The sequence below is a fragment of the Cydia pomonella genome, chromosome 2 (assembly GCF_033807575.1).
Source record: "Cydia pomonella isolate Wapato2018A chromosome 2, ilCydPomo1, whole genome shotgun sequence".
Lineage (NCBI taxonomy): Eukaryota > Metazoa > Arthropoda > Insecta > Lepidoptera > Tortricidae > Cydia > Cydia pomonella.
This window is the reverse complement of record NC_084704.1, coordinates 11848001-11862020: the sequence shown is the minus strand read 5'-3', so window position 1 is coordinate 11862020 and position 14020 is coordinate 11848001. Positions and strand designations below refer to the sequence as shown.

Sequence of the window (14020 nt, the reverse complement as noted above, 5' to 3'; positions counted from 1 at the left end):
AAGTAGGTATATTACAAAACTTTTAATGAACGTCGAATAAAGCTACGCCGGCTCTAATCCTGTCTCTCTTTCTCTCTAAAATTGGTACTAATTATAATTTGACAAATGAGGTGTCATTCGAAACGTCTTTATTGTACCTAAATTAATAACGTCATTGAACAATGTTTGCCCTTATGATATCCTAAGTCAGTCATGTCATGAATAAGAAGTAAAGTCGGGCCAAGATAACTCCGCATGGCAAATTTGGAGAAAATAAATGATGTTTGGTATAATAACCCTTCCACTCTTTGTGCTATTAAAGGCGGTGCAAAATTATTTCAGATGAACTCTAATAATTACAGAATGATACCGTGTACCACATTTCAGAGTATTGTTACCATGGTATTGTTAGCTCTTGTTTTGGGATTGCTTGCATGCACCTGATTGTTCGACTAAAACAAGGATTTCGCAGGGAAAGTAGATTTTGAATCCGCAATCGTCGTAGTCGGGTTCCTATACTATACCTACGCGCGTAATCCGATTTTTGTAAAGCAAAATAAGTATTATGGTTTTTGTTTACAGTTATATAGATATACGTAGCATGTTTTAATTATGATATTGTCTTCCAACCACGGGCCGCTGGCGTATATACAACTACTTCTCGGGCACGGTGCCCACATACTACAAAGTTGAACTAAGCCTGCTGCGAGCGCTCCTGTCCTGGGGTGCCCTCGCCTGCAGCGCTTTAAGCGCCCTTGACCCTTCGACTGATAAGCCTGACGTATAAGACGCGCTGCGCGCAGACCAGTGTCAGGCGGTTACGAGACTTAAAACGTGGAACATAGGAGATAATGATAATATTTTGAATTCGTCGCGTTTTTCAGGTTTAATTTCCAAAATATCGATCCTAGAAGAAAAATTGTGAGGACCAAACTTGTAGAGAATCAAATTTTCTACAATTATTGTCCTCACTGTCTTACTGTAAAATCAAAAATGGCCGAGTTATTCAAGAAAAACCGTTTTTTGGAAAAAAACATTTTTCCAATATACACAGGAGCCTGATTCGGTCTACTTTTTGAATTTACACTCCCAGTGACCCCCCCACCCCACCCAGGGACCTACGAAAAAAAATCCAAGAACTGATTATTCACGGGTATAGGGCGGTTTTTTGGATATAATGACTGTAAGTAAAAAAAAAACACTTTTTACGTGAGTCAAGAAGAGGTTAAGTCGGTACATGAAATCATCATTTTTTTCTGCTATACCTAGTAGGCTGTTTCGCTTTTGTTTAGGAAAAAAAAAACATCGCTCACCAAATGATTACGTTTAGCGCTCAAATCAAAAAGATAGAGTGAGAACCCCATGGGTGAAGATTAAGTATGTATAACTTGTAAAATTATTATTATTGTAATAAACTAACACTAAAATCTATTAGTATTTTGCGTTTAAATTACTATTTGGAAAAAAAATATTACACATTGTAATTAGATCATTAATTAAGTAATCAAATTCCAATTTATTTTTATCAGTGGGAACAAGAATTCGAGCGAAGTAAAATTAAAATTGGAAAACTCCGAAAAAAGAAGCACCTTAATATCCACCTTTCACGTCCATGCACTTTCCACATTTGAATTTAATTAAAACAGAAACGTAATAACCGCAATGTCAACAGCGAAACTACCCACAACCGCATAATATCCATTTTTGTCAGGTACGGTAAATGACGTAGTTATGCTTGGCTTAGCGAGATTCCTTACATCATTACACAGGCTAAAATTGCAGAGTTAGTAAAGAACAGCAGTGCATTATTTGCCAAGATCAAATTCCTACGCATGGTGAGTTTTTTTCTAATTTTAAACCCTGCATTTTTAACGAATTTTATAGCGTCGTACGTAACGTGCGTTCAATCGTGTCAATTATTGTTTGCTTCTTGTAAAGTCACGGATTATTAATATACTATTTGATTGATAATGAAATCTTACGAAACTTTATTGTATTTACATTAGACAGTTTACAAACTATAAACTAGCCACTGCAAAAGCTCATTTACAATTTTTGGAAATCACTAATATTTTCGCACGCCTTGTAAAAAAATACGAGTGAAATATACAATTGTACTTCAATTTATTAAGAGATTCCACACAGTACACGCAAAAATTTTGAACTTGATTAATTCTTAACACAAAAACTTTTGCAGATCCTAATATGTATAAACACGAAGTTACCAACCTACTAAATACAAAAATCACTCCGCAGTTTGATGAACAACCATGTAGTTCGTCGATGTTTCTACACTAATTTTCCATACAACATTGACCATTAATGTCGCTAGTTCCCACCATTCACGTGACAATCCACGCGACAAGACCAAATTAATTCTATGGACCAATTAAGTACCGTGCCCTTAATGTTATCTGCCTACAAAAGTTCAGGATTCAAAGACGTTTAGTGTCGACTTAGCACTACTGTTACTTATCTTGGGATTTATTACGATAGTTAATTAGACTTAATTTGCTATTGGTGCACTTATTGAAAGCACAAGATGAGTAGAGGCAACGTGTTTCTGTAAATCTCCTATTAGCAGGTACTTGTAGGGGCCGTTAATGTAGGTAATGATTACTGTTGTCAACTGAAAATTTAATATGGTCATATTTGCCAAACTCCAGTTTGTATTTAAGCTAACGGGACGTTTATTTAAAATTAGGTTCTCAATATACCCGGATATTGATATCGTTATTTATACAAAAAATATTTTAGCGCAACATCCCAATTTCCGTAAATACCTTTCCATAATTATAAGGCTTAATGCAATCAATACCTTCGGCAAATTGGGTTTGAAAAAACAAAATCAACACCGGGCCTGCGTAGTCTACATGGATAAGCCCTCATTTGGCAACGGCATCGGTCTTTAAGGTTGACGTTTTTCTTCTATAAATAAAGCACGTCTTTACCAGACTAATTGTGACGTATTTTACGATCGAAGCAGTGAAGGAGAATTAAAGCCAATTGAAGATAGTATAGTTTTTTGAGTTCGGCCTCGATTTATGATGGTAGAGATTCTGAGCCCGTATAAGGTGCATGTTTGCTGGCTTTTATTGAGCATTTTTGTGCGCAAGGTACTTGAAATAAAGGTTTCAGCGGAAATGATCGTAATTGTTGCCCTGCATGTTTGAATATCGATGGAACTAAATTTATTTTTATCTTTATATCTTCTCGTAAACAACTAATTCCTTTCTTGGAAGTAATCCAACCTAAAAAGCTCCATTTAAACGACTTAAGCGAAAATTTTGTAGAAATCCATCGAATTTCGTTCACAATCGAGTAAAACACCATAAAAGGATACCCATACGGGTCATTTGTGCCGCATTGGTATTTTTACAGTCGTTCGTCATTAATTATGGATGATACATGTATATAAAGAGAAAACAGGAGGCAGACTAAATTCGTTCCAATCGACACCAAACGCTAATGAAGCGGTCCCAAATGCAACAGGCCATACTGAAGATCAAAATAAGAACAATTTTTGAAATTCAAATTGGTATTTTTGTTGTTTTCATAATATTTCAACATCAAAGTGCTGTCCAAATTTGACTCTTATTGTCCTAAGAGAGTGTTGAATTTTCCTTCTGTTATGTTGAATTGATTAATCGTCAATTCTGATTTGACGGTGGAACTTTTTGGCAGCAAGTAAAAACTGAACTATCGTACTATACGTCCGGTTTTCAGAAATTGCGGGTTTATAAGAGGACGGCGTAATGAAATGGCATGTGTAAATAAAATGCAGAATTTTGGACAACGGCGAGCCACCTTAGCATTTTCAATCCATTATTTATGCATATCATACCTTCAGAAAGCATTTTACATGCAAATTAATGACCATTTTTATCATCGCTGACTAAACAAAAACTAACGACACGTGCGACATTCATAAATTGTTGTGTACTTTGATAAGTTTGTTGCATTGCATCCAAATACGGAGGTATATACATACTTTCCTAACTTAATCTATATTGTAAGGTTTTGGTGCCTGTAAGAGATTGAGATTGAGATTCAGAGAGAGATATTTCCCTTTATAAGTCTACCTTTCGCGACAAATGATTATTACAATGTAACATTTAACATTGCGAAATAAATTTATGTGCTAAATTTCGAAAAAATGTCTACAAAACATTTTACGTGACTGACAGCTACCTCATGTAACAATGAACTGTCATAGGGACACTCATTCGTTCAACACGAAAGTTATATTGCATTTATGATTCTCAACTAAACGAATAAATTACAGTCGGCTGCAGGGAACTGATCCTCTCTAGATATTTAAAGAGAAGACACAGCAAATCGGGGTTAATATATGCAGCTGGTTGTATTTTTACTAAAGTAAAATGTGATCTTAGCTTACTAGTATTGATCATTAATTTTCCCTGCATGAAGACAAAGTTGCTAAAGGCCTTCATAGCATTAAAACTTCGACATCCACAAATCAATTCCCCAAACCCATTCGGCCATTCGAATGACTGTCTTAAGAGCCGCTGTCCCCGCCATTATAAACTTGCGTCGTAATAAGCGTATGCGCAGCGCAAATTACACCAAAATGGCCGCAACCTTGTCATTTCGCTGGTCATCGGACAATGATTACTATACACGTTCCATTCATTCGTGTCGTTCGGGTTTTAGGTCCTTTGATGATAGCAACGGGATATACCTACATAACGACTGTCGCTTAAAATGAATGATCGGAGGCTGAACAATGAAAGATGTCTTGATATACCTATATATTTTAAGTTTTAGTTACCTTACTGTTACTTTGAGGAAACTGGCAGTCGCTTTTCAAACAAGTCAATAAAAACTCTAAAAAACGGACTGCGATAGCAAAATATTAAATTTTTGTAGATCCTAAATGGTAGTTCTAAATTAAAAACCAAGAATTATTTATTTAATCGTATGGCGATATAGTCACATAGGCAAAATTATACATATACAGTATTATTTATAAGGCAACATCCAAGTTTTGCAACCATTGCACAGCATCGGGCGTCAAGTCTAATAGATCATCCGGGCTACCCGAGTATGCGCGGAGTGGGCACCGCTGGATGATGTGCTCCATAGTCTGGTCCTCGATGCCGCAGTCGCATAGCGCGGAGTCTCTCCAACCCCACTTATGCCGGAAGAAGTTGCATCGTCCGTGCCCGGTTCTTAAGCGGTTTAAGCGACACCATAGTTTCCTAGGAAGGTCGGTCCCCTTGTTCATGATAGTCGGGTCGATATTCCCGGCCGGGGTGCCGTCAGCTTGCCTCATCCATTCTTGTTTCCAGAGCTGCTGTACATCGAAGGAATTTTGTGTGAGTGTTGCAGCGGCTGCGTATGCCGGGCGACGGGACTTAAGTCTCGCCATAGGCGGAAACCAAGAATGAAAACTAAAGATATAAGGTAGAAGTACTAGTGCTCGACGCTGCACTAGTCACCGACATGGGCACTTTATTTCATGGAAATATAGGTTTTTGAACAATGAAGATTTTTCTGTATTCGAACTTAATCCTTGTCACTTTGACATAAAGTGCCCATGTCGAGTACTAGTGCAGCGTCGAGCACTAGTACTTCTACCTTAAATCCCTACTTAAACATGACTTGACATTGAATGGTGTTTTCTTTTTCTTTTTTAAAATATGGCGTCTGATTATCGCCATATTGTTAACAACTTTAGGGTCTTTAGCGACACTCTGACAAGTAAGAATAATCGATTGATGAAGGAATCATTAAAATCAAAACGCCACCAAGGAATAATAAAGACAATAAACTAGTTTTACGGTTTAAATCACGTATTCTTAGTAAACCATATAAAAACTTTGCACAAAAAAGAAAAAAGGAAAGGAGAATATGTTATGCTGAAGTGATCGTCATTAAAATCAAAGATTTAGTTAGTGGAAACCGTATTCTACCGAAATGGAATTTCATAAAAAAAACCGTTATTTCGTTAGGATCGCAATTCGAAAAGCTATTCTTCGCCCTTAAAACTTTATGGGTGACGCGTGACGCATAAATGAAAAACATTTATGATTAAGCATTTAGTTCCTCAACTTTCCTAAAAATATTTGAGTCCATCTGGGTTAACATTCTTGTCACTAAATCCATCCTCCGCCCCACCGCTGATCTAATCTCAAACTCGCAACCCCTTAACCCCTGATCACTGAACCCCTCGACTGTGAAACTCCAACACCATAACCGCCAATCCCCGACTCCTGGCTTCTCGACTCCTAAACTCCCAACCCCCGACCCCTCAACTTTCAATACCGAACACAAAACCTCCTCCTTCTTGGAATTGAAGTCAATTAAAAATTATCTTAAGGCTGTTTGACTCACGGCAGTTTAAATTCAAACAAACACACATACATACATAGACTGATAAACCATTACCCTCCTTTGAGTCGCACTGTCGGGTAATTACCATCGTTTGCGTTACGCAGTCGGATAGAAACTAGTGCATACACCAATTCTTGAGAATAGTTGCCAAGCTCACCCCATGCTCTCACGAGCCGTGGCAAAAAGCCAGAACAACACCAGGAAGAAGAAATAGAGTAGAGGGAGTTGATGTGACTGCTACATAATGAAAGGCATTAAAATACGAAAGTGGAGGTTTATCGAACCAGCTGAAAGCGAGTTTCATAAACACAAGTATTTTAATGGCTAATTATGGGACAATCTCTCACAAATCGCAATCGCCACAGAAGGTCAATAAGGGTTATGTTGTAGGCACTAGACGACGATATATATATCTAATAGATAGATATAGATAAATACTTAAATACATAGAAAACACCCATAACTCAGTAAGAAATATCTGTGATAAACACACACAGAAATACCCTTACCAGGATTCGAACCTGCAGCCTCCTGCTTCGTAGGCAGGGTCACTACCTATGTATATATGCCTAATTATGTAGGTTCAGTTACATACTTACACTGTTTTATCTACACATATATTATAATAAGCTTATAAGCTTTCTATTTATGTGTTCAGAAATCATATGTTACGAGTACAACTGCCACTGCGGCATTTCATCACACACTCAACAAATCTCGACTGACACTAAAAATGAGGTCAAATCAAATTGTTTTTTAGAGATGTTCGAAATTTGAATATGTTTATTAAATCAATATCGATGTTATTATTAGGCAATAATAACATTTCACAGATAAGAAAGTTGTTATAACAAAAAAAAGTTTATCTTAATCATCATAGAGGGTTTATGATTTAGTATGTGTGTAGATAAAACGACCAAGAGCACCTAAGTACGGACTCTAATTTTCTCCATTTTCATATATGGCGCAAAGACATGGACCCTTAGGAAAGCTGACCGTAGCCGAATTGATGCCTTTGAGATGTAGTGTTGAAGGAAGATGCTGAAAATACACTGGACAGCACGCCGCACTAATTCATCGATCGTAGATGAACTGAACATCACAGCCAGGCCAGGCTGTCTACCATCTGCTTATGCAAAGTGCTTGTGTATTTTGGCCACATTGTCAGAAAATACAGTGATAACCTGTACAAGTTGGTAATCACTAGTAAAATCGAAAACGATAAGCCGCGACGCAGGAGCTCAATGAGGTGGGCAGACCAAATTCGCTCAGCCCTTGATGTAAAGCTCCAGTGCCCTACATTCGGCGACAGACAGAAAGAGGAATCCATGACTCAGGAACAAATATCTGTGCTCATCACACAAATAAGTGCCCTTACCAGGATTCGGACTATATAAATACAATCTTAAACCTCGTCGGTAATTTGTTGTGAATACATAATTATGCAGACGTTTCACAACACATAAGTCAGGACGAGCCTGTCTCTTACGGTGTCCCTCGGGGTAGTGTCTTAGGTCCAAAATTTGTTTATTTATTTATTTAAACTTTATTGCACAGTAAAAATATACAGTTACAAAAGACGGACTTAATGCCACAAGACATTCTCTACCAGTCAACCTTTAGGCCAGTAACAGAGAACAGAGTTGCAGAGTAACAGAGAAGCAAAGTTGGTGCGTGCAACATTATTGTTGGTTTTTAACAATGATCTCTGTGACATAACTATTCCTAAACGCAAAACTCTTTTCCTACCCTGACGATACTGCAGTTGTTTATTCCGGTAAATCGTAGGAAGAAGTTAAAAAGCCAGTCCTGAGTTAGGGTTTGGGTTGCTCAGATTGCTAAGTGGTTAAGAATAAACCTTTTGACACTTAACACTATGTGGTTTAGTATTGCCGCTTCCTCGCAACCTTCACGAGATTCGGATCTCATAATACACTCTGATCTCCTGTATTGGCTCCGATTATAGAGGGATGGGCATCCATCGGTAAAATTGCTCAAACCAAATATCTATTAGTTTGATTTTAAACAGGTGGTTGCCAGAATTAGGAAACTTCTCTGGGTTTATAAGACTCTGGGACACATTGTGCCAGGAAAATGAACCACGAAACAAACGTAGTCACGTCACATCCTGAATGAAATATATGCAGCGTTGGCTCAATCGGTTTTAATATACTGCATATCTGTCTGGTGAGGTGCTGCTAAAAGCCGTTTCATAGAACTTGAACGTGCACAACGAGCACTTTAATAAGTTCTTCTTCTTCCTCGCGTTGTCCCGGCATTTGCCACGGCTCATGGGAGCCTGGGGTCCGCTTGACAACTAATCCCAAGATTTGGCATAGGCACTAGTTTTTACGAAAGCGACTGCCATCAGACCTTCCAACCCAGAGGATAAACTAGGCCTTGTTGGGATTAGTCCGGTTTCCTCACGATGTTTTCCTTCACCGAAAAGCGACTGGTAAATATCAAATGATATTTCGTACATAAGTTCCGAAAAACTCATTGGTACGAGCCGGGGTTTGAACCCGCGACCTCTGGATTGCAAGTCGCACGCTCTTACCGCTAGGCCACCAGCGCTTATAAGTTATGATGAAAAAAATACATTCCCTACTGATCTATTACATGAATTAAGTGGACTTCTATCGGTTTAGAAATTGTACATTGTGCACAGGCACACCAAAAGCCAAAAAGTCTACTTTTCAAGCCCAATTGCAAAAAGAAAAGATTAATTGCTAACATAAGGATACGTCCTAAAACCAGAACAAAATTTACTAGCTCATAAGTAGTACAAAGTACTATCGGCTTATCTTTATAATAAACTAAACAAACTACTGGACTTCGACTCTAAATCGTATTATGAATGAAAAAGCGCCTTCTAAACTGGTTAAAAACTAAAACCTAGCTATTAATATTCCTCATATTACCTAAGGTAGAGCGGAGGCTCCCAACATAAGCTATTTTTTGCTTACAGTGAGGCATTCCTTAGCTTATATTTACCGAGTAACTTATAAAAATAAAGAATTTTGTATTTGTATGTTGTTTCTGCTTGATATAACATTTAAAAAACTGGCCCGTCTCTACCTCCTAAATTTTTGGGGTAAAGTGCATATCAGCAACACAACACAAATCCATTTTACTTAAGTAAAAACTCTATATTTAGTATCGATATAGAGTGTCACCTTTGACGAATGAATAGCAAGTAATTTAAGTACCTATATTATAATTCTTAGGAGTTATAAATGACATGTATGAACTTTCCCGCCCTGTATTAATGTCACGTATATATAGTATCATATGACTTATCGTTTTATAATTGTTATAAATAAGCCGTTCTTGTCACTGGCAGGTGAATGTTTGATGCGCAGTAAATTGTCAAAGGTATACTTAGCTAAGTAGCTAATTATATTACCTACTTATTAAATTGATAACTGGGTGGTTAGTTATATTTCTATGTAATTTTTCACTATTGTGCAAAATACGTTTTAATATTAGGGATAGAACTAATCGACCATGGACATCACCATCATAATTTTATTAGCATTTCCAATAAACATTACGCTTTTCTTGACGTAACAATCTTTATTAAATAAGATGATAAACAATATATCATTTATAATTCTCAATAAAACACCTAACCTAAATGATAACGAAAACTAGCCAAGAGTGTATCGGACTCGTGCTTCAAAGTTTTCTTATCATACAAGTTTAACGAATTTTTTTTTTCTGAAGGCCAACTCACGCTTGACCAGTTTAATAATTTGTCCTTATGCAGTAGTCTTTATGACATCATATTCAAAGTTCACATAATAGTAAATTACTAATTCGAAACTCGTGTCGATTGAAAAAAACCCTCCCTTCGGTCGTGTTTTAATGTATCGCCACTCGTTGCGAATTTACTATTTTTCGCACATGTATCGTACAACGTTTAACAGTACGTATGGCCCTTTAAATTTTCAACATAGTCACGTAACGTGCTAATTATCGCACTAGTGCGGTAAAATAGCACCATATGTAATGTAAAATTGTTTACAGTACATATGGTGCTATTTTCCCGCACGTGTGCGGGAATGAGCCTTTTCTGTGCATATGTCGAACTTTAAAAGAGCCACTGTAAAACGTTTTACGATACACGTGCGAATAGGCAATTCGCAACTCGTGTCGATTTAAAACACTCCCTTCGGTCGTGTTTTAATGTATCCCCACTCGTTGCGAATTTCCTATTTTCCGCACTTGTATCGTTAATAGCTATTTCACCACACCAGCGGTTAAAGGCTTTCTTGATACTTCAAAAATATATGAGAAAGTTACATTATATCCACGAGATTGGCAAAGTAATTAGATGCAAATTTGAGTTGTTAAATTTTGAACGCTTAGTATTAATATTAGTACGAGGGATTAAACAACAACTTCGCCCCCATTTAAAACAAATAACTATTGATTATTACAGAAATAAGAATAGCAAAACAACAAAAACAATAAAGGGCATTTATACATATATGGGAGCCGCTTTGCTATAGTGTAAACGCTCAGGCCATTTCTTTAGTACCGTCTTTTATTTTAGATCAAGTATCATTCAATATATCTTAAAAAGGCAAAGGTATGCGCTTTAGTGCAGTCTACTCAAATCAAATTAGATAATCATTTCACTATCCCGACGATTTCCTTAAACCGGCAGGTTATGCGACAAGTTATGTCGACGACAAAACCGACCGGCGTGCCCGCCGCCATATTTAAGCTTACCGCTTTTTGTCGCTATCGGCTTTTTCGATTACCGCTTTTTCCCAACCCTAGCCAGCGCTCGCCGTGATTGGTAGTGTTGCTATTATAAATGGTTTTTAATTAACGTCGATGGTGTAGTGGGGATGTGAGACATACCTGCTAATACATAAAGTATCTACCTAATGAGGCGTTGATTGCATGTACTGATCAGTTCCATACTTTAGTTACTGTCAGACAACGCTCAGCCAAAACTGTTTGATGTAGGATATAAATATTCTTCAAATATGGTAGCTCTACCTACCATATTTGAAGAATATTTATATCCTCCACTAAGAAAGATTTGAATTTCAACACCCAGGATCACCATCCTTAGGTGGGAAGTTTTCCCAAAGTTAGGTGGAAAGTTTTAACGGCTTCTACGGAGACTTTTCGCGGAGAAAAATTCGAGGGCGGAAGCCAGTTTATAATAATAATTAGCAAAGGGATGTGTACGAGTAAATATTCTAATTATAATGTATAAAATAAAAAGTACACGTAACCACACACTAGCGTCTTTTGAGCGTCGGCGTTTAGTCAGCGCTATGGAAAATGGGAAAATGGCGTTGCTGCGAAGTTGCGCCAACGTTGCGTCGAGCAGCAGCCATAGAGTTAAGTACACGCCTACGCTCGGGAGACGCTAGTGTGGGGTGGCCTTTAATTTAAAACTCAGGTGATGCTGATGAACTTTCTGAGTACATATTTATAAATACCTAACCTCATAACTAATTATTCACATCTATGTCAACAGGTCACACCTGTTGTCAGGTGTCTGTTATGTTATGCGTATAATAATTTACCGTTTATTTTCATATCATTGGCACTTGATGAAGATGAAATCGTCGGGGATAGTGCAATACCGCGTAAATAACAAATGCAGTAAGGTCCAATTACCTTGTACATTGTTTGAATTTCGAACTCTTTCGACTTTGTTAGTTGCGCGGTATTGCACTGTCCCCGACGAAATCATTCATTAACTGTCCAGATAATTATCGCTAAGCATCCAAGTTGCAACACTTAAGGTTACCCAGGCCATGATCTTAAGCAAAAAAAGATCCATCCGTTCGTATCATAAACTCAAACTTACCTGTAATAAATAAGAAAAGAGCTGTGTCATAACGTGTGCGTACCGTAGTAGCCCTACACCATGCCTACCATAGTGAGCCAAGAACTCACAAACAACAACACAAACTCACCGGTAGTAGGGGAAGGGCTGCGGCACGTGCAGGTCCATGGGCATGGGTGCACCGTACTCGTGCTGCACCATGCCGTGCATGCCGTGGCCGAGCATGGCGGCCCACGGGGACGCGAACCCGCCGGGGTGCTCCATGCCTTACGCATCCATCAACGTCGTTTGCACCATTTAAAAGTCACTCGAGCACTTCCATTGTACTATACCGTCCAACACTTCAGCACTAATCAGAATAAACTCAAAATTTTATGAAAATGTTCTATAAAATCACTAGCAAGCACTGGATTCGAAGTTTAAACTGAAAATTCTGAGGCATTTAATAGTATGAAAATTGTTAGAACATTCACACGAGTCGACGTTCAATACGAAGATTTTTATTTTCTTTTGTGTTATACTCGTAAATATTCTATTTGATCATTTTGACCTGCGAACTGTTACTTATACGACATATGACTGTTCTAGTCATTTTATTATATAACTTACGACTAGTGTGGTTTACGACATACAAAATCATTAACTTAATATTGAGGTATTTTTTCATGCGAGGCAATGTAATTTTCCCAGTTACTAATTAGTTTTGATTTTGTTAAATTACTGAAATAAAACAAAATACTTATTGTGGCTTTTAAACTTCGTGATAAAAAAAATGTGCGAATATAGTTTATTTAACAATTTATTATTGTTTACCATATGTTACCGTCGCGCGGTAACACAATACTTAATTTTAACGTATTTTATTTATTTATAATACATTTTTTATCATTCTCAAAAATAAGATACTATTTTTCCATTGACATGTTTATTATCTCAGGTGCCATGACAACGTCAAATATATTTCAACCTAGGTAAGGCGTAAAAAGGTAAGTAGGGTCTTGAAGAGGAGTCCGCAACACTATATACCATTTGGAACAATCGATGATAGGTTATTATTTCCAAGGTTAGGTTACGATACTTATATAGGTATATACCTACATAACTATCGCAAATATATATATATATATATATATATATGTGTGTATATACACATATATATATATATATATATATATATATATATATATATATATATATATATATATATTTGTTTCGTAATATTACAATCCGGCCGGTTTATCTCGGCTCCGCTCTCGAAACGGCCGAGTCAACAGCGGCCCGCTATCACAATCAAACCTGCCGATTAGCAAACATCTTAGATGACAGCTCGCACCAATACCCAGAATCCAATCATCACACAATACTATTAAAATATGCGATGCGATTAAATAAACATGACTCTAATTAAAAATCAACATTAGGTGCTGGAGCTATATTTTTCTTTCTTGTATGTTGTTCTGCAAAGTTATTTAAATGATCATTCATACTTTTAGATTTTAATGACGAATTTAGAAAACTATCTATTCTTCACGTACCACTCGACTGAGAATACCTACTTCACTTTCTAGGTTTATTTTCTATACTTGTGAATATTGACCTCTGATATAAATAGAAGTAAGTAATATTATTTCGTATATATTCTACTTTTATTTGAATTATCGCCATTGGTTTATATTCATACTTCTTGTTATATTCAGGAGAATGATCTCGAATGACAGGTACGAGTAGTATTATGTACTTGAAATACATTTTTTCAACCACAATATGTGTAAATTATTCGTTCAGTCTGGACCATTAATTGAAGTCGATTTCAAAAAGTCTAAACACCTTATAAGGATTACTCAACGTCTACTGGAGCAATTTTAT

At 37.0% G+C, this 14020-nt stretch overlaps 1 protein-coding gene across 3 annotated transcripts in view; it reads right to left on the bottom strand.

Moving 5' to 3' along the window:
• LOC133534363 (protein trachealess) overlaps positions 1-13141 on the bottom strand; it is a 206787-nt gene extending 193646 nt beyond the window's left edge. For 2 of the 3 annotated variants that reach the window (XM_061873468.1, XM_061873469.1), the window contains exon 1: positions 12285-13141. In XM_061873468.1, the coding sequence (XP_061729452.1) occupies positions 12285-12418 (134 nt within the window). In that variant the 5' untranslated portion in view covers positions 12419-13141. The remainder of the gene's footprint in view (positions 1-12284) is intronic. The other variant, XM_061873465.1, reaches the window with a different exon arrangement.
• Positions 13142-14020: the final 879 nt, after the last annotated feature.